At 47.8% G+C, this 21,924-nt stretch overlaps 1 protein-coding gene across 4 annotated transcripts in view; it reads right to left on the bottom strand.

Annotated features, from left to right (window-relative positions):
• NECAB2 (N-terminal EF-hand calcium binding protein 2) overlaps positions 1 to 21,924 on the bottom strand; it is an 87,681-nt gene that overhangs the window by 17,917 nt on the left and 47,840 nt on the right. For 3 of the 4 annotated variants that reach the window (XM_040615483.1, XM_040615484.1, XM_040615485.1), the window contains one exon: positions 1,734 to 1,831. In XM_040615483.1, the coding sequence (XP_040471417.1) occupies positions 1,734 to 1,831 (98 nt within the window). Of the gene's footprint in view, positions 1 to 1,733; positions 1,832 to 5,315; positions 5,342 to 21,924 lie in introns of all 4 variants that reach the window. The other variant, XM_040615482.1, reaches the window with a different exon arrangement.

Below are 21,924 nucleotides of genomic sequence, written 5' to 3'. Positions count from 1 at the left end.
TCAGATGCCTGATTTATAAAGAGGGAATAAGCCATTGTCCTCTTGCAAAGTACTGGGAGGAATTAGTCATATATATTAACCTCACATTCAAAAAGCAACAGTGGAAGGCATCACGAACAGCAAGCTCTAGTGAATTACTAAGTTATCTATTAGCATGTTAACATGTATTTAAAATACATAGTTGGCACATCTGACTGCCAGAAAATTTGTTAATAATGCATATAAATGAGGCACGAACAGACTCAGCAACTTAATTAGAAAAAATGAAATATTATTGTTGCCCTTATTTTTTTTACCCTCTCATAATGTTGATAAAAAATTCACAAACATCTCAGACAGATCAGTGCTTACTTTTGCCTTTGGTTTACTATGGCAAGACATCACCATGTGAAATATGTGGCTTCACTTACCATGCTGCCCCCCCCACAAACATTAAAAAGGATGGATTTTGATCAAGCAAGGGAATCAGGCTCTTTACTCAGCAACCAGGTGGGAGAGAATTTTGCTTTTTCCCATTCTAACGCCTAAAACTTCTTATCGTTACCACATCTTTAGTGTGGAGTAATTTGAGTTTCTCCTTTAGCTTCAAAGTTAAACAGAAGGGAGATTTCAATTTGGATTACTCAGAGGAGCTGAACTGGGAAGTCCCCACAGGTCCTCGGAAAAAGCAAAATCTCCCCCCTTGGCTTGGTCCTCAGCACCACATTACTGCTCACCAGTGAAGAGGAAGAATACTTTTTCCTCATCACGGCACAAAAGAATGATGCAAATATATGGTTGAAGGTAGAACTGGGAGAAGGATTGATTATCCTGAGGATAATAAATATCACCAATACTTTAAGTGGTATGGACAGGACAGGAAAAGAGTTTCAAAGGAACAAGCACTTAGTAAACACTTCCCTCCTCCTGGTAAGGCACCAAACGAACAGTGCACCTCTCAGCAGGGATGTTTACCTGGTACAACAGCTCAGATTTTCTGTGTATTTGTAAATAAACCTCAATATGTTCTTGATCAGTGCCACTGTCTAGCAGCCCGTTATGAACAGTATCATCAACAGAAGGTACGTGGTGGGCTTGTGAAGCAGCTAGGGGTACTCTGCATGTATAAAACAGGACGTTATGTCTCAGTTTTGCTGCTTGCACAAGCCCCCATAGCCCTTAAAACACGCAGCCCTCTCGTTTCTAACACAGCAGCTGTGCACATGCAGAACCGTATTTCTGGAACTCAGGATGCCTTCCAACCTGGAAGCTGTATTTAGTAGCAGCTCTACAACATGATGTTTCCAAAAGCATTCCCCATGATGCTAACAAGAACTCATGCATTCAAAATCCCGGCCAAGAGAGCCAAGGGCCATGTTGTCTGACAACTGGAGCATCTTCGTGCTTCAGGCAACGCAGAGCATAAGCCATGGCACAGCCAAGGCCACCTGCCAGGCTTAGGAAGGGTGCTGGGGAGATACAGTGCTCTGCCACAAAGCCTCCATGCCACCATCTACTACTGCACATGACATTGGCACCTCGGTTCACAATCTGGCCAAAAATTTCAAGATCCTTCTGCTGTTAACACACACACACAAAAATCCTCTTCCGTCACGTTGCTGTGACGATCCACTTACTACACAAATGCAACATCATGAGGAGACAACACTGCTTCAGATTTAGATGCTGTTAACCCAAAATTCGTGCCGTTCGCTCTGACCCCTGGAGGACAAGGCACAGTGAGGAGCACTCACCCGTTTGGTGTAGTCCATTGCCTTCAGGATGGAGAGGTTCAAAGTCTCCAGCGAGGCCAAGACGTCTTCATAGTCTCCCATATGGTCAGCAAAATAATCTGGGAAAACCAAGAGGAACATGATGGGAAATGCTCTAACTTAATGCTTCAAGGCTACGTGACACAGCAAGGTCTATTTGTTGGTGGAAAGAGAAACATGAGAGGGTGGTTTCAGGTATATTTTTATATTCTATATTCTTAGCCATACTGTGCAGGGATGGGAAGTGGTGCAGTTCCCATGAAGTCTGGGAATGCTGCAAAAAGAAGATGTAAGGCACAGTAGCTCTCATTAAAAATAACTTACCAGGTGATTTATTTCCAAGTCCACTTCTGCATTTGACCTTATCTCAGCTCTCGCTCTCCTATTGCTAACATGGAGGGGGAAGTCCCAAAAGAAATCCCTTTTCTATTCCCATGACAGTCTTACTACTCAAAGCATCCAAAGACATGCCAGGTTCACTCCAATGTATACGAGCCGAGACCAGCCTTACATCTTCCCCTCCATTCCCACCACATTTGCACCTCAGCCCACAATCACAGGTTGCACAGGTTTCTGAGAGCGAAATACGCCTCAAAATGAAGAGAACGGAGCTGCAAGCTGGGCCCCGAAGCACACGTTCTCCACGGAGCGGGAGGCCACGCTCTCTCTGTGCCATCCTCATCCCTCCCGCGGGAGAGGCGATGCGCACCAGCCTGCACCGCCGCTCCGGCCACGGCCAGCCGCAGCCTTGGCCGCTCCGCACTGATGCAGACCACAGCCCAAACTGGGGTGTCCCCACGTGGCCGAGGGCTCCACGACACATCCGAGCCCTGGTGCGGCTTCATGCATGAGCTACAGAGTCCTGCAACCGGCCGTTTGCCATGGTCTCAGCGAGGAGCGAAGCGCGGCGGCGAGGCTGGCGGTGGGCTTGCAGTGTGGATGCAAAGTTATCCCGTCTCTGGGTGATTGACACAGATACAGCTAAAAGCTGTTCCTTAAAAGCCACCGGCGCTGTTCCTTAGCACCAAGACACGATGCTTCACACCAAGGTGACATCTCTGTGGAATGCAACAAGACACAAACTCCAGGAAACCATCCCACTAATTAGCTTCTCTTGGCTTAATTAGAAGTGCCTATAGCTATTTACAACCTGAGAACATATCCAAGGGGAAGAAAATTTTGGCAGAAACTGGAATGTCACAGCATGATTGACAGCAGCTGTTTGCTGTTCCACAATAAGCCAAACAGCTTGCTCTCACTGCAGCGTGTTTATTTGTGTTATTCTTATTACTTTACTGGGGAAAGAAAAAATGAGCAGATCTTAAAGGTAAAGACTTTTTGTATGTCCTGAAAAAACTGGACCCATACATTTCAGGAGAAATGAGCAGAGCGCAGCCCTTGAGACCGACCAAGGAGCACCTGGGAGAACAGTGTTGCTTTAACCAGAGTATTCAGTTCTACTCTTTTAGCCTTATTTTTTCACTTGAGCATCTGAGATCAGCTCTTCTGTCCTGCATGGTCCTTGCTCACGGCTCCTGTGCATCTGCAGAGCAATGGGATCACTGCTCAGGAGATGAGCATCACTGCAACCCAGGGCTGGTGTGGGAGGAGGTGGGTGCCCCCCACCCAAATCTCCCCAGCAAAGCTGTCACCCACCACCGTGCTAGTCTGCAGCGGGTCACTGAGCACCTCCTGTTTGTAGATTACACCCCAGTTCTCCGGACAGCCTGTACCATTGCATGCAGCGTCTGCGTTTCATTGAAGCTGAAAGGTGGCAGGTACAATCTGGTGGCCGTACTCACATTTTCTGGGCTCCTCGTCACAGCTGGGAGCTCCTCCAGGGGTAAGGAGCTACACAGCCACATTTATGTCAGTCTGGGTGCTGGTGATTGTTGCTTTCATTGGCAGGAAAAAACCCTGAATATTTTCAAGATGCTACCTGGTATGGATTAAGCCATATAAAATTTCTCTCATAAGCTGCAGAGCTCAAGAAATCCCTTTTAAGACACTTTCAAGATCTGACAGCACACAATCCACTTTTAAGAGAGAGACCCCAGCTTCCACCTAGCCAGAATGAGGTTTTGTGTTTAAACTAATGCTTAGAAGAGCAGCAAGCAAGTAAGAATTTGCAGACAAGGGCAGGTATTCAGCAGATAACAGATCTAGGCAGGATCTTGCACTGACTGACCTTTCCCCTGGCTTCCCCTGGGAGGTGATGGGTTTATCTCCCTCCTCTCCTGGCAAACTCAGCCCTGAGAGAGCCAGCAAGGTGGGATCATGCTGGGTGACAGCCCTGTCATTTTCCAATTTTCTCAGACCAATGGAGAAGGCAGGGTGGGGTCAAGCAAGGACGTTCCTACCCCAGTATTTCCTGGCGAAGCTGAGGGTACAAGCTGCAGGGGTTTGGTTTCTTGGGTCAGCTGGAAGGAGACCTAACGGGGTGAGGGGAACAAGCCCATCACCCCACCAGCAAACCCGAAGGATTTGATGGAAGGCTTCGTTCCTTGCAGAGCCAAGCAGCGAGTGGGGCTGTAACCAGCTGGAAGGTCGCTGCCTTTGCTGCAGGCTTGAATGCTCACAACACTGCGGGGGGCTGCGGGGAGAAGGCAGGGTGTGGGCAGGGGGTAGTACACCGGGAGGAGAGAAGCCCCCAGCAATGCCCTGGTGCTGGTAGACCCTCAGGCTGTGATGGGCAGAGAGGTCCTAAAAGCATTGGGAATTACGAGTAACTGCCGGGTGCTGGCACGGGTGCCCCGGCACGCGCCTTCCTGGCTGGGCAACCTGCTCCCAGCCAGACCTCCGAAGGCTGTAATTAGCGGCAAAGTGATGAAGGCAAATGGTGAAGACCTGCTGAGGTGGTTTTATATGTCCCTTCTGCATCCTGGCACGGGAGGGGAGGAAAAGAGACAGATGAGCCCTGTGCACGGCCACAAACCTCTGTGTCCCCATCTCCCCCCAAAAAGCTGGAGCGCAGGAAACATTTCCCAATACCAAGTGTCCATGGAAACACACACCCGAGGGAGTAGCGGGAGCCCGGTGCATGAGTCACCTCCCCCCAAGGCAAAGCCCTTCAGAAATCTTGGCAGGTAATATTCCCTTTCTGGTCAAGGCGTGGAACAAAACATTATCAGAGATTTTTCTTTTCAGCCTTTAATTTCTGCAAGCCGCGGGAGGTGCAGCAGAGGGGGTGTACACCTTAGGCAGCCTGCTGGGAAACACGAAGGTTTGCCTACGGAGAAACACGTTACGGGTGCTGCCGAGGGATACTGATTTATTGAACTTCAGAGTGGAGCTGGAAGCCACGACACCGCCAGAAATTAAACTCCGGCTCCTTATTGAACGGGAGCCAGGTGCTCCGCTCAGCTCTGACCCCATTTGTGTTGCAAGAAAAAAGAAGCAAAGTTTTGCCAGTTTTCCTGTGGAATAAGAGGCAAAGCGGCAGAAGTGACAAGACCCCCCAGCTCCGCGGCCACCACGGCACCGCCAGCTTGGTAGCGGGTTTCATGCAGCCTTTGAAAGCACACGAGCACGTACTGACGGCCCCAAGAGAGGGGCTGCACTCACCGCACAGCTCCTTGGTGTCCACGTTGCTGGAAGAGGGGGAGGACGAGGCAGGGGAGGAAGCAGGAAAAAAAAAGAAAGAGAAAGACGATTTTAATGTAAAGGACAGATGAAAGCTGCAGTTCGGATTTCCACAGGCTTAACCCCAGACACCCACCTGCAACATCACCTGCCCCTCGGCATCCCCCAGCCACCGGTGGGGACAGCCTAAGGAGAAGGCAATAGCTGGTGCCACTCCGGGCATCCACACCCTCTGCATCTTCAGCATCTGCGTGGTTGGGATGGGTCCACACATTATTTTGGATACTCCCGAGGGGAAAAGAGGTACTTGTGCATCCCCCCCAGTGGGGGACCTGTGCCCATGGGGGACCCAGCACAGCAGCTCGTCTGCCTTCTTCCCAAATATCCACCCTGGCAACAACCTGGTGAGGCACCCAGTGCTTCATTGGACCACGTTTGTTCCCATTTGCTCAGAATAAACATTTGCAAAATTTCTTTTTGCAAAAGAAAAAAATAAAAATTTGCAAAATTTGTTTTTCTAGATGGATCGATTCTCCTGATTCTGTCCCTGTGAAGCATTCGCAGTGCTGTGCGCAGTTTCCACCCAGGACTCCCTCCGGACAAAGCTGCACAATTACTTCTTAATACATGAACATTTAGTTTATGTAGCAACATCTCAACAGACAGCCTGCTTGGGAAATAAAGATTGCTGCTAATCTCTTTGTGCCTCAGATTCCCACACAATTATTAGTGCCATTCGAGCACTGGAATGATCTCTTAATAGAATTATATTTTATCAATCCATTTATGTCCTGGAAAGCTATTTCTTTAACTAAACTCATCCCTGCTTTGTCTGACCTGTCACCATAAATGGATCAGGGGAAAAGATATTTTCAATACCACTTCCATCCATCAATACCACTGAGGAATCCTCCCACAGCCCTGCCCTGGACCCCGAAATCCTCCTGACCACTTGCCCATACCCTGACCGACGGATCTGCTCCCAGCCCACAGGACCTGGGCTCCTCCTTGTCTCCACAACCTGAAGCTTCCACTCGCTACTGGCCCTCTCCTGGGATAACACATCCTTCTGAAGGGATGGCGCGTGGTGGGAAAACATTAGTTTGGGATTGCTTGAACCCTTGAACCCTGTTGTTGAGGATTCACGACACAAAACGTGGTGCCTTTGGAGCAAGCTGAAGCACCCAGGAGAGTCTTACCCCTGCTGAAACCTTCTGCCATCTTCTGCAGCAGCTCCGACCCTGCGTGAGCGGAGCAGCCTCCCAGGGCTGTGCATGGCAGCGGGATGGGACACGGGCCCCGTTCCCCACCCAAACAGCTTCATCAAGAGAGCTCTGCTTTAGCAGAGAGACTAACATAGGAGATTTTGTTTCTTTCTCTTTAGGTTCTGCCTGAGAAGATGCAAGCTCCCGCAGCTCAAGGACCCTGCTGGCCTCTCCCTAGCCGCATTTCACCCCTTAGGCCTCAGCCAGGTGCACTCCAGCTAAGCAGAAATGCGTGTGTGCAGTGGTGATATCTGGGGAGGAAATTCCCCACATTCACGGTGCCACCTGTGTCTGGATTCTCCCCAAAACCAGAGCCCCAGGTGACGGTACGGGGGACCTCCTCGCCACCACCCCTGAGCTGTGGGACCTGCTGGGCAGTGGGCAAACACAACCACCTCGATCCCATGAGCTGCTGGCTGCCAGGTGATGCTGGCTGCCAGAAAAGAGCCACCCGACCTGTCTCACGCTGTGAAAGCACGTGTTACTGAATCAGCCCCCCTTTTGGGTAACTGAGGAATATCATGGTACAAAAAAGTTATCTATCATCTCAGACACCTTTGTGGTGCAGGATAGACGGGGTGGCAGCAAACACACTGGCACAAGTTTCCGCTGGAGGTGCGGGTGCCACGTGCATCTCTCTGCAAAATGAGCTTTTGCGCCACTTTGTCTTAATTCCTTGGGGATTTACCATCTTTCTCAAACCTTGGAATAACTTCACTGAATCTTACAACCCCCCCTGGGGATGCTGTGAGCTCAAATTCCCTGACCTGGCATTCTCATGCCCAAATCCACCGAATATGCAGCTCTGAAATGCTACCTGAAAGAGCCGGCTCTTGGCTGAATAGTCCACAGCGCTTTGGCAGCGCGTGATGCTCACACGGAGCCTCAGCAATGCACAGGCAGAGGTGGAAGAAACCCAGAAGATGCATCTCCAACACCAACACAGCCCCATGCCTGCTCGAGGACCACGGTGGGTCTTTCATCAAAGTTCTCGCCAGCTCAGAGCCTGCCAAGTCAACTGGTACCCTCAGGCACGTTCACAGGAGTAGTTTTTACATCAGCATCACCCAGAAAGTCCTTAAATAATACTTTTCAGAAGCCAGTTACTGTTTATAAGCACCTACTCGAGTAGTTATGGGTTTGCAGCTAGAGCATGTTTCTGAGAAAAAACCCCAAAAAACTATTATTGTATTCCACATGGTTTTGCATTGTAATAACTGATCTGGTGCTGCCAAAAATGGTCTTTCATTTCCTCGCATCCTGCTGTCATATTATCTAACTTAATTGTGCTGGAATATTAACTTGGCTGAGAAGCTGCTTTTAATTTTAAGCCATCTTGCATTAAGAATAAGCCTAATTAAAGAAATTACTGAAGTCATAAGCTGACTTGATAAAAAAGCATGATAATGTTCAGATGAAAATTTATAAGGAGAAATCAATGGGTGCTTGAGCGCAACCCATGGCATTTCCCTGGATGTTTCCACCCCACAGGAGTATGCCCGTCGGGAACATCGCTGACACGCAGCCGTGTCCCCATCGGTGTTACAGGGGGGTTTGCTGCCCAACGTGGGCACCGCACAGCTGAACAGGCACCGCAAGGGATGTGCAACACCCAGCTAGAAAACAATTTACAAGCTGCTCTGATAGTTTAATGCTTTAGTAACTAACTGCCCCATGGGTTATACCAGTAGGATTTTTTATGATGCAAATATATGTATATATATTCAGGATCTGCGTTTCAAGCATCATGAAACAGGAGGCGGTGGCTCCCCACGAGCACGCTCGCTGTCCCGAACCCTGCCTCCCAGCGCTGCCCTTCGGAGGATATTTTTGGAGCGGTCACATATCACGAAGCCCTTTGACGTGCAAACATTTAGGTGAGTATTAGTTACCAATTTTTTTTCAGCTGCCAAATATTCAACATTTCTGTAAGCCACAATAAACTAAAAAGAAAAATCGCAACAAGTTGTTCTCATTTATTCAGGGGAAAAGAAAAATCTTTCAGCTACCAGAACACTTGGCTGTGAATTAGCTTTTAATTTCAAGTATTCTTACATTAATAATGTGACTAATTAAAAAACTTACTGAAGCCATAACCCAGCTAACTAAGCAGATTAAAATAAATGTTCAAGTGAATCGTTAAATGAAGAAGGACTTCTGTTATACAATTTTTCCTCCATAGTAGAGGCCACATCTACCTCATCTTTTTCCCAAAATGACTGTTTCTTCCAAAGTAGAAAAAAGGCAAGAAAATCCAAGACTTTCTGCTTTCAGGCCTTTTCCCCTGTTTTCCAGCCACTGAAACTGTAACACAGAGCAGCATAACCTTGCATCCCCAACCTTGCTGGGGACGTGCACCCTTTGAGATCACTTTCCAAGGCAAAAATCTACTTTGGAAATCCTCCATTTACCAGTTGGGACCTAATTTCTCCAACAGAAATAAGAGCCAAACCACAAGAGCTTTGCTTTCAACCTAGAGCATCTTCTGAAACATCAGAGTCCACACCATAAACTAATCTGGCCACAAATTAGTGGTCACCACCACCACCACTTCAATACACTGGGATAATTTGACCAAATAAACATACCGGCAATAGGGAAAGAGTTTTCCCTGCTGGTTCACATCCCACTATTTCAAAATAAAACCAAAGTCCTCAAAGTGTGATAGTCCTCCCTCGTACATGGAATTTTAAAAAGCAACAACCGTGCTGCGAGAGCTTAATTAAGTGAACTTGCCTGGACAGTAATTATCGCCACATGACCGGCAAGGGCAAAAGGCTGCCCAGAGCAATCACTTGCCTCCTGCATACTCCAGAGAGAAACAGACTCCTCCCCCCAAAACCCCACCCAATGTTAAAATATGGCCTGATGAGCACCTGAGCTAACGAGGATCCCTGGGAAGTCACATCTTTGCCTTGCCACGTCCCTGGTTGCAGATTATCCAGTGGTTGGGTTTTTATCCAAGACATCCCTCTACTGACTTTCTGCCTGCTTTTCCATCGGTTCAAAGCACTTAGAAGCATTTTCCCTTCTCCACCTGCCTTTCCTGAAACATGTTGCTATCTTTGAGACTTTATCCCAGGGAATGGTGGGGTGGCAACTACCTGCAGCTGGGTGTCCAACAGCTCAGGCATTAGGAGCTCCAGCCAAGCATCCCAACAGCCAGATCTCTGGTAGGGGGCTGCTGGTCCCCCATGTAACCTCCAGCTCTCAGGTCAGAAGCTCCAGCTACATTGATCCAGATCAGCCCAACACTTTAAGCAAATCATGGTTTTCCAGAAGGAAAAAAACTATTGCTGTGAAATCCCCACCGCGATTAAGATTATTTAGCTGTTAAGAAGCAACCCCCCAGTGCAGCGCTGGAGGGGGTTACCCAGAGAGCATCCCAGGAGGTCTTCAGGACTCAGCATGACAAAGCCAGGGCTGTCCTGGTCCAGTGCTGGTGATGGTCCCACTACTAGGGACTAGAACCCTGCTGGGGTCCCTTCCAACCAAAACAGCCACCTGGTGTCCAGCATCTCTCCCTCTTTCCCAGCATCTCCCTGCCTCCCTGAGGTGTTTCTCCAGGCTTCTCTTCAACTACAAAAAGGAGCAGAAAAGTTATCTCAGAATGGAAAAAATAATGTGGAGGAGCAGAGCATGAAATTCCCTTCTTGGGTTCCAGCTCAGCCAAGGAAAAGGTGTCCCAGGCTCTCCCAACGGGTGGCACAATCAAAAACATAATGAGAATTCAGAAGTTGCAAATAAATCAAAGTCTCATCTTCACAGGGTATTTCTCATGCAAATAGCTGCCTGGATGTGCTGCTTAAATGCCACTCAACACCTGGTCGGCTTCAGCTGAAGATAATAACCCTTTTGCTGGGGCAGATGAAAGGTTTGCATCAGCAGCCACACAGCTTAGTTGCTTCACCAGCACAGAAAATGGAGGTTTTTCTGAAATCACATCCTACTTTTATTTCAATCTCCTATTCACAGCTTCGGGTTTGCTACAAGGCTTCAAACGAGCATGGAAACAAATTATCCTCTAGCGTTAGCCACCTGCAAAACTTGTTTTCATTTAGGAAAGACTAAAAAACATGTGCAGCTGGAAAGTATTATTATATCTGATGTTATGCCTTCCAGTCCCAGCAGCAACAGCACTGTGTTATCTCAACACCTCAGAAGTGGAAAATGTACATCCAGATGCCTACTAAGGGGTCACAGATTGTCATTCTTGATCATTAGTTTCTGAACTCAAAGAAATATTTTTTACACAAACCCCAGAGTGAGAGAAATTATTCCAGGCAGGGCAAGGGAAATACCGAATACTAGATGCCAGCCAGGAGCTAAATAACTTTAATTCTAAAGAACTAAGCAGCTTTCCAAGTCCATCAGCATCCTCTTCTGGAGAACCCTGCTAAACCCTACCCGAGACCTACCCAAGGATCTCCTTCACCTGCCTGCTTGCTTAAAAAAAAAAAAAAAAAAAAAAAAAAAAGAATCAAAACCCGCAACATTTGTGATATGACGTAAAAAAGGGCTTCCAGGTCCTGAGGTGCCAAGTGTGAAGAAACAGCACAAACCATATGCCAAGGCCGTGCACACCCAGAAGCGCATCCAGCTGCAGCTTCAAATGGCATCAGCAACGTATCCTAACACATGTCAGGTTTGGCTTTAATGTCTTTAGCCATGGCAGGCGGGCAGGCAGGGCTCTAGTGCCCACGTGGCTCCTACTTTAAAGGACGGTCTTTATCTCCTGCCAAACATCCCCGCTTCCTGCAAGAAATGACTTTGAAATGTATTTTGCGGTGTGCTTCAGCAGGAATAATGCAAAGGTGCACACACTGCTGCAGGCACGCCTGCCCTGCATGCGACCCAGTACAACCAGTAAATAGAGTGAGCAGTGAGGCTTAAATAACCCAGCAGGTTGGTGGTTTGGGTTTTTTTTTTCCAGCCCTGCTTTTTTGCAGCTACCTTACCTATTTAAAACTACCACCTATTTAAAACGCCGGAACGGATGGAGTAGCCCACTCACATGAGCTGATATAGGGTTCACCATTCACTCCAGACAGAGATTTCTCCCCATATCCATGTTCCACGAAACAGGCACAGTTTTGCAGAGTCCATATGAATCATGATGTAACTGGGACACTTCCAGCACTGGAACACAGTGATTTTGATTAAAACACCTATGGGGAACAGCTCCCACCGAGGCTGCTGAAAGGGAGACAAATGCTGCCAGCTTCAAAGCAAAACTAATAATTCTATTCTTCCCTTGGCATGTGCTCCATCACCCAGCACTTGGGGAGCACAGTCAGGGGGGTTTGAAAGCCCAGCAAGTGAATCATGTTTTTCTCCAAAGCACTGGTACCACAGAGAAGGGAAAATAGGGATAAAGAATTACCCAGAAACAAAGAGAAGCAAAAGGAGGATTCTGTATGAGTTTTGCACATATAGATTTTGTATTACAAAGAGCGTCGTCACCTATGGTGTGTGATTTGGGATTACGACAGATTCGAGTTACTCTGGGAGACGATCTCTTCCCTCCTATTTGCTCTTACCATCAGCAAGTTTTTCATTCAGCAGTTTGAAGGCTGAAGTCTGGTGTCCTCAAGGATGCCTTGCCCACCTGAATCCAGGGTGCAGCTCCCTCCTGCTCCCTGCACCACTTTCGCCTGGATTTAGGCAGATGGTGACCAAGACGGGGCAGTTCCACTTCTTTTCCACACCACAGGGCCACGGTGGCTAATGCTGCTCAGCAAGACAGCAGGTGAGCAGCAGCAGGGCTGTGCAGCAAACCTGCATTCAGACCCACTGAATATTAATATTATAATATTAATATTTTCGTATAGCTTTCTCTGTGGCACCTCACCTTGATAACTCATTTGCATTCTCATTAATTAGACACTGTCCAGATCCAGTTTTCAAACCTATGTTCATCGGAAAGCACCCAGAGCTGCGTGCTCTGCACTGTGCGCTTTGCTCCAGAGCACAAGGGCAGCGGGCTTCTCATTACAAGCCAGTAATCTGGAAAACACTAATTTTACAAGGTAAACTGAGCTGACCTTCAATACAAACAAGCACAGTAAATCTGGCAGGCTCAGGATAAAACACGCTCCTCTACTCATCCTGCTTCAAAGCTGTTCACTCCCTGCGCAAGAAGTCCCTGTCAAGTTGCTATTTCAGCTCTGATTGCAAGGGAAAAGGGAAAAAAAAAAAAAAAGAAAAAAAAAAAGGATGGCTAACACCGAATACTAACTCCTAATTGATTCATCATGATGCTGAATCTCACAGGTGGGCAGCACACTTTGGGGAGCAACAGGTCCAAAAAAAGCCTGGACCTGCTCCAAAAAGCCTGCGATACCCGAGTGCAGATGTCCTGCCTGGCAGTGTGGCGCAGAAAGGCGGTTGCCATAGCACTCGGCATGAGCCGTAATTAGGGATGTGGTGGGAAAATGTCTCTTCTCTAGCCAATGACCTGCAATAAAATTGCATTTTCCTTGTAACAGTAATAAATCTCATAAAAATGATGCAAAGAAGGTATTAAACTTGCTAAAGAGACTCTCCAAAGACCAAATCATAGCCAAGGTATGGATGCAGCAGCCGAAGGGATCTCTGCCCCCAGTGACCCCGTCTTGGCTGCTGGTCTTCTCCTGAGGGATCCATCCCTACCTCTCCTGGCAGAGCCCCTTACCTCTGTCACCATCTCACACGCATCATGGAAAGATGTTTGGTGTGGATTTTCCTGGGTTTGGAAAAGGGAAAACTCCCGCAACAATAGCTCACACCTCCTTGGAGGCTCCTACGAGTGACCCCACCGGACCCCATGGACCACGCACCCCGCTGCCCCCCCCACGGCCGCAGGCTGTGTGCAGGGGTGTAAGGTATGAGGAGCCCAAGAGCCATGTACACACACTGGGGTCTGGTTTGGCTATAACGCTTGCTAACAGCAATATTCCTGTGTTGGCTTGTGCAGCTGATAAAACCAGCATGGGCACTTTGTCAGGGTGGGGAGGATCAAACACCCCCTGTTTGTAACAGGCTCGCTCTGCGGCACAGCTCTCAGAGCTTCCATTTCCTCCCAGGGAATCAACATCTACCATAGAGACCAGTACAACATAACGCATGATTTGCTTACTTTCTCATTTTTGAAGACTGCTGCTGTATTTCGAGGCCAACTCAAGCTCCTCTCTCCCTTGACACACTGATTTATTCTGCACGGACATTTATGAAGCACCGGGTCCTGCCTACCGCCAGCCTGCACCCTGCATGCCACCGAGCATCGTCATTCCCCCCCCCTACAGTTGCAGGGACAGATCAGAAGTAGGACAGCAAGGGTCCCGGTTGCCTCTCCCACGTCCTCAGAAAGTTCCAAGCTGCAAACCATCCCTGATGCAGACCAGATGCTTCAAGACAACCAAAATAACCTTTTCTCAGTGGTGAAGTATTTGACAGAGCGAAACCCCTAGCTCTAATCAAGGGCACCAAGAAAAGTGACCGAATGCAGATAAAAATGAAACAAATGGTCTGGATGCTGTTGGAAAACGTGCTTTTTTCTAAGAGCCTAGGCTCTCATTAGTTGAAAGAGAAATGTCACTTTAAAAAAAGGCAGGGGCAATAAACTGGCACCTGCGGAGCACCAGCATTTGTTTGTTCATTCATCAGCAACTGCAACATGGCATTGCAGGCCGGCAGGCGGTGACAGACCCTCTTGCTTTGTCACACAGCTCTGGAGCTGGGGGTCTGGGTACCACCAGTGACCTGGGCTCAGCATCACTGAGGCTCTGCCCTTCCTGCCCTACCACTTCTATAAATTAACATAAAAAATGCAGCATATAGGTGTAACTGTCTGCAAAGTACTGACCATGAAACCAAATCCCCAAACTCTCTGTGGAGACCGCTGCTCTCCCTGCTCGCCCTCTGCAAAGCACGGCACCTCGCTGCCCACAGCTGCCCCACAGGCACCACAGCTTCCTGCATCTCAAGTATGGGCAGGGGGATTTTTTCCCCCTCCATAACCAACTGAGCCACCCAGGATCTGCATTTTAAGAGCAAAAATTGGTGAAGGTTCTGCCGATGGAAGAAAATTTGGGGTGATTAAGGAATGCTCCTCTTGCATCCCTTTGCATCTTGTAAAACTCTTTCACACTATATTAAAAATAATCAACATTTTCTTTCTGCTTTATCACAGGTAGCCAGAACCTCTAACCACTCACAAAAGAAAAATCTCTTGAAAAGCTCATAAAAACTCCAAACGATGACAGCACAATAAAATGCCTGTTTACAGTGCAGTTGGTATCAAAAATATATCAGTGCAGCACACCGATTTACTAAACTTAATCCAACAGTTAGTTCCCGAGCACAGTCACCACCTTAAATAAAAGAGACATTTATCGAGCTGCTGGTTATTATATACACACTGGGTTATATCAGCTCTCCTTTAATTTATCCCCAGAGAGTGCCAGGCAAAACTGGGACTATAATCCTTGGAAAGACAGGCTGGACACACCACGGCCAGCACAGGCGACCCCTTTGCTCTCAGGGCATTTCCACCAGCCCAGCTTTGGAAACACAGCATGAATTTTTGTGATATTTTCATCATGTTGCATTGAGAGAATTGATTATTTAATGTTGGCACCCTGGTCCAGGATCTTCAGCCTGCATCCTGCATCACAGCCCTCTCGTAAGCAGAGCTCTTCATCTCACGCATGCATTTGATAAACAGTAAATACAGCAGTTGCGCCTGAGTTAACAAGGCATCAATTTTGCTGTCGGGCTTGTTCAAACTGATCAGCCTCAAAACAGACTGTTAAATACCAGCTGTTTGTGATGCACTTGGACGGCTCTGTAGCATCAACTGTATTACTGGGATAGCTCCTGTAACTATTTCAGGTTTGTGTAATAGGGGTCCTTTGTTCGTAGAAAAATATATTAAAAAAATAGGAAGGAAAAGAAAGGTTTCAACATGTGATGCTCGTTTACAAAATCACAACATAGTCCCCTCGCTGTGGAGTGCTCAATAAAGTGCTTTAAAAACCAAAGAAGCAGAAGCTGCCCAGATAAGCTCCCGTCCACCACTCAGCCTTTGAACCCATGAGCGTTTTCCCAGTCTGGCCCGTTCAAGAATATTTCCCCAGCTGCTTTGTTAACAGCCAACAACACCCACAGGCACGTTAAAGCCTCATCAGCATTCAGCCAGGACCGCTTTGTGCACACCCAGCACAGAGGGAGCAATCCTACAGTGCCACACGCCGAAAGCAAGAGTGGTGGCCACCTGGGCAGCCACCAGGTACCACTCGCTGGTGTTGATGCAGCATCCCTTCTCCTAGTCATGATGCCGAGCGACGACCGGAGGGGCTCAGGTCATCCTCCCCACCAAACACCTCTGCAGGGAACCTGAGGTCACTGGAAAAGGCAACACTGCTCTTCAGTGCCCAGCGCCACAGGGACAAGAACAAGAGAGGTGGGTAAATGTGGTGATAAACCGGTTATAAAGGTGGAAAAGATTAATGTATGCATAATTCCAGTGCCTGGACTTTGGAGCGGTACCATGCTGGTCCCTGCAGGCTGAGTTACCCAGGGGAGAGCTGTCTGCATCTGTTTGACTGAACGCCCTTGCCCTGCTGTGCTGGGGTGCTGGTGCTCTCGTCCTCCCTGGACGAGAAATCACAGTGTCCCTTGGCTCTGTCACCTTGGCAGGGGCAGGTTAATGGCATCAATAACTCTCCCTGGCTCCCAGCAAGGCGATGCTTCAGCTGTTTTTTCATAGAAACAAACTTCCCTCCACTTCTTGGCCCTCTCTTTTCCATCAAAAGAAGTCACTTATGCATGTTTTTAACCTCTCATTATTCCTCTTAGCTCAATTTTCAAAGCGAACCATTAAACCAAATAAACATTCCTTCTTTTGGGGTGGAGGGGAGAGCGTCTCAGGTTTTTTTGCACAAACTGCCAAGAGTATGAGTCAGTCAGAAATGGCCTTTTTTGATGAATGAACATTTAACATTTTGCCTATTTCTACTTAATATGGAAGCCTGGCTGGATCTGATTTCCATTTGTAATCTCTCTAATATTGAACTGCAAAACAGACAGGGAAAAAAAACTAATTATTCAGAGCTCAGCTGAATGATTTGCTAATTGCCAGAAGCAAATGGCAAGACATTGAGAACACGAGCTAAAATTAAATCAGCTTCCTCTTCCTTAGATTTTGCAGGTATCTTGGTTATCACCAAAGTTGTATGCAGGAGAGAAAGAAATCAGAGCACAACCATGCAGGTTTGGATATTGTTCCACAAAACTGGCAGGGAGCTAGTAAAAAGGATAGTAAAACCAGAAATCCCTGTACTCTGTTGCCTGTATTTTCCCCGATATCTTTATTTCTCATGCATTCTCTTCTCCTGCCATTGCAAAAATGATCTGAAAACCCCTCTCCCCAGATTCATTCCCAAGGCAGACAGCCTGCGCTGCCTACCGAGCAGCAGCTGGACACATATGCTGCTTGACGGTGGTGTCCTATGCACACTTGTTCAGAAAAAACACACAGACAGATTTGTAAAACTGGAGCTTAAACAAAAAACGACATCCTTTTTGAATACCTACGTGGCTCAAACACAAGTAGCTGGTTAGAGTTAAATATCTTAGGCACTTTTATGGTTTTAATGCAAGATGTTGGTATCTATCCATTCTCAAGAAAAGAAAACGTCTGACACACAACAGCCCTGTCCAATCCAAAAAACAAGCTGCCGAGCCCCAGTCCCAGCTAGAAAACCCACCGATGTGATACTTCTCCGCTCCGTTTGCACAGATGAACCCTCCCTGATCCTTGACCTCCACGGTAAACTCCAGCCTGCTGCTCCCAGCTTCAATCTGCCTTGCTGCCAGATTAAACAGGCTCCCTCCAGGGACCCCGCAGGGAGGCTGCCTGGGAAAACACCTGGGAAATATGATTAGAAATAGAAAAATATTCTCAAATGTTTGTGTTCAGCGTGGTTCTGTGCGGTTTCTTCAGCTTTGCTGAATTTTCCCAGCGACTGATTTGTTTTAAAAGCCCCTTTTCTTTGGTGAGCCTGAGATGTTTTGCAGCTCTATCAGCACGCAGTTACTGAGCACCAGCTTTGGCAGCAAGCATTTCTTCCCTTAAATGAGAAGTGAAGCACAGTGCAGTTTAAGTGACATGTCGGCACATAGAAGAATAAGCTAGGACTCAAAAACCATCTTTCACGCAAACAAAAAGAACAAAATCCACCAAATGCCCACGGTCTCAAGAGCCAGAAATTAGAGCCAGACATGTAATTTTTGAGCAATCATTTTGTCCCTTTCATAAGAGACAAGAACTGTCTCTTGAATCAGTTAATCAAAATCTCAGCTGATTATACCATCCGTAGTTTGTTTCGCAGGGAGCTAATTGAGAACATTCAATATTCAAAAATTAAGTTGGTTTCAATGGGCACATCCATCTCCACAGCGTGGGCTTGGGCTCCCAGACGAATCCGGCACTCCACTGAATCAGGTTTGCAATGCAAATAGCCAAGATTATGGAGGGGGAGACAAAACAGGAAAAAAAATACTCAATCATAACCATCATTGTTCCTTGCACCCAAGAAGTGGAAGTACTTTCTGTTCAAATTTGAGAGGACGGGACTGCAGAAACCTGGAGAAAAGCATGGGCAGCAGAGCACTGCTGCTGCGGTCTCCCTGCCCACGGTGGGCTCTACCAGGTGGAGTCTCCTCACCCCAAAGGACACCAGACCTGATATAGGTTGTGGGAAGACAAAGCATCTTGGAGGGTGCGCCCAGGGGCACTGCCGCATCCAAAGTGGTAACAACAGACCTTTTCCACTGGAGGAAAATAAGTCCTGGAGTAGGGCAGCAGGTTGCTGCCTGATCGAGGGTGCTGGTGGAGTCCGGGTCTGGAGCAGGGCTGTGTGCCTGAAAAAGGTGTAGAGAACCTCATGTTCACTTGTGATGATGTGAAGCTCCATTTCTGCCCAGGTTATCAGCTGAAACACGAGGTGCAACACTAGCTTGCATGCATCAAGCTTCCTTGCAAGCTATTCCTTGTTTAACATTCAGCAACAGGTTCTAAGCTCCTTTGCCTTTTTTTAACCCCACCAAAATGCCACATTGCTGTTATAGAACACCAAACCGGGAGTTTTCAGAGTTCAAGGTACCATCTGCTGCTACCAAGACATCCTCCTGTGGCTGCTTTTGTGAGGTACAGCCTCAGCCCGAACCCCCAACCGCACGAGCAGCACCCTGCAGCATCTCCTCCCGCTCTTTGGATGCTGGTCACCATTGCAGAGCATTGAGCTCCATAGCCACAGGACCTGAGTGTTAGCACATAAACTGATTTTATTCTCTGGGTATCGATACAATCAAAGTAACGGAGAAACAAAATCCACCTATGCAGGCTATCAGCCCAATTCCCAGAACTTCTGGCCCAGCAAATGCCCTGGTGATGTCTGAAGAGGGTAGAAATCAGACATGAGCTGGGGGGATGTTTTTCCAGATGACTTAGAGGAGGAGGAAGGGGGCTGGGGAGGCAGGGCAGGAAAGGCACATGCTGCTGTGCTCCCTCCCTCTCCTTAGAGGCCTCGGCACTGGCACCGATGCTCTGCCTGCCTGCCTCCCACTCGACAGCGTAACCAGCAAGTCACAACTGCAGGAGACAGCTCGCTCCTGCTCGTATCCCTCATTAGCACTAACAGGATCTTCACAGCTTCTCCTGCACTAGTAACAGCCGGTGAAATACAGACTTGTCCCTCCTCGTTTGCTCCGCTTCCATCAACCTGGAGGAAGAGGCACTCGCAGCCGGTCCCTGAGGAACAGCTGCCCCATGGTGCCAGCCCAAGGCTGGACCCATCTCAGCCAGCATCGCTTTGCCAGGCTGCAGGCTGTGCCCAGTGACAGCTCAGTGTGCAGCCGTTAAACACCCAGCACAGGGCAGGTATGCTCCATCTCCCTGCAAAAGCAGGGGCAGCCCAAAACTCCCACCCTGTTCATGCCAGCATTGCAGGGCTCTCGGAAAGCTGGAGCTGAACCCACCGCGGGGAGCAGCATGGCTGTGCCAGCACAGCGCTCACCAGGCTGACCGCTCCGCTTCACAGCAGGACTAATTAGCACAAGGCAGAGAAGCTCATCAGCATCGTTACCTGCTTCGGGCGCCACCGTGCCTCCCCTAGCTCTGGGGTCACCCACAGCACTCGGGTTGGTAGCTGCCCTGACCGTACCCTACTACATCCCTGCACCCCAAAGTGCCCCCAGATAAGTCTGACCTATAGTACATCTCCCTGTGGCAGCTGAGCAGCTGAGGGGTCAGGGAAGGTGGCTCCATGTTCCCAAGAAGGACATTGTTCAGCATCCAAAGGTACCGGACCAATTTTCCCATCCATTCGCCACCACGACAGGCAGGAGGCGGCTCGCTGCTGAAGGCGGCACGAGCCTGATCGTCCTCAGTTCTCCATTTGTCACAGTCCTCTGGCAGAAATGACATTCTGGGGAAGCTGTGAAGGGCTTCTGAGAAGAGATACCGCTTCTCTTAATTGTCCTACACGCACATTCCAACCTTTTCTAGTGTTTGCCACTGGAGACAAGAGCTCACTTGTGGGGGGATGTGTGTGTGCAGATAAAGTAATTAAAAGAATAGCTATAAGCCTAACGAAGAGATAACAAACGACAGAGCAGCAGAATGCTAATGCCATGTTCTTGGCTCCTTGTGAATGGACCTATACAGCTCATCAGAGAAGTCCTGCTCCAGCGAGCAGATCTCTCCCCAAAGGGCTGTCCTCTGCAGCTACAAAACATGTACGAGAGAGAAAAAGACTTCTTAAAATCCTCTGCCATGATTAAATCTGTTTGGCCAGCAGCCACATCTGACCTCCTCCTTGCTTTCACAAGGACCGAGAGGTGTTCTTTCCTCCCGAGGGGATGCAGAGTGGGTGTGAGCACTGGCCCAGGGAGCTGGGAGAAGATGGGAACTGTGGGTCAGGCAAAGCAAGTTTCATCCAGTATCACAGTCATGTTTTTAAAACTTGTTTGACTTTCCATTTGCAATGACTTTTTAAAATCAATATATCTCATTAGAAAAAGTAAGAAAATATAACAGGGTTTCCCAGGTGAACATCAATCTGATGTTTTCTAAAGCCCTGTTCTGCCACTAAACCATACATATATATATACACACATATATATAAATTTGTGTGTCTACACAGCACACATATAATTTTTGCAGTTCCAGTAGCATTGACATTAATAGTAACATATCATTACCTCCCCATTAAACTTCAGGCAGCTCCCCATAAAGCACTGCTGAAACCTCCTGAAATAGCAGCTAAACCCAATAGTGACAAACCACATAGCAACATCTTGCTGTTGCCTCCTGCTTCAGTTGGGAGGAGGGAAGGAGGGCAGCCAGAGTGAGCAATGGAGAACAAGATGCCACTTGATCATAATTTTTAAGCAACAGCAGGTTTATGAATATAATTTTGCCAAAAGACAAGTGAAATACGTGGCAGATTTTGCACGTTCCTGCTGCCAGATGAAATAACCAGTGACGATGGGACTCAAACCATGGATGGCAGGTTCTTTTGTGGAGATACCCAGTAATAAAACCCCGTGGCGAGTGTTTGGAGCCCATACCCACCGTGCCACATCCCTAACTTCCTAGAAATACTTCCCAAGCAGTCCAGAAGAAAGAATGAGACTCATTAATGCCCCCAGGCTATACTGGGGTATCTCAGTTCAGCACCCTCCTCACCACAAATGAGGTGTTTCACTGAGGGACGGTGATGCCCGAGAGAGAAGCACGCGCTCCTCCAGCCTTGGCACATCACCACTGACTCCCCACAGCAGCCCAGCTACTCCTGCATCTGCAACCAACTCCATCTTCCCAGTCCCCTGCTCCTCTTTTCTCCTTTCCACTGTCTTCCCAGCTAAAGCAACTCGAGAATCTACTTCAGTAAGGCAGTTCCCTGCTCCTAAAAATACTCCAGGAAATTGAATCAACATTTTGTAATTGGGCTGGTAACAGCAGCTACTAATAATCAGCAGGAACATAATTTTCTTCGTTTTCTGCTCTAGCTGTAATGTAATTTCAACAGCAAACTTTGTTTTGCACACTACACAAACATGATGGGCCATATGAAAAAAACACAGAGGTAAAATGGAATATCAAAAAACAGCCTTAAAAATAAGCTCCTATCAAATAGCAAATAATTTTGGAAAGCTAAAGTTAACATTTTTAATAAAAATAAAAGCATTTTGGAAAGCTAAATTGAATATTGTTCCTATGTTCCCCTGTAAAAGGGAAAACGAAAGCTCCACTCCACTCCTCTTACTTGGTGGAAGCAGCA

This window comes from Falco naumanni, chromosome 15 (assembly GCF_017639655.2).
Source record: "Falco naumanni isolate bFalNau1 chromosome 15, bFalNau1.pat, whole genome shotgun sequence".
Taxonomy (NCBI): domain Eukaryota; kingdom Metazoa; phylum Chordata; class Aves; order Falconiformes; family Falconidae; genus Falco; species Falco naumanni.
Note: the sequence above shows the minus strand (reverse complement) of the source record. Positions and strands in the feature narration are given on the sequence as shown.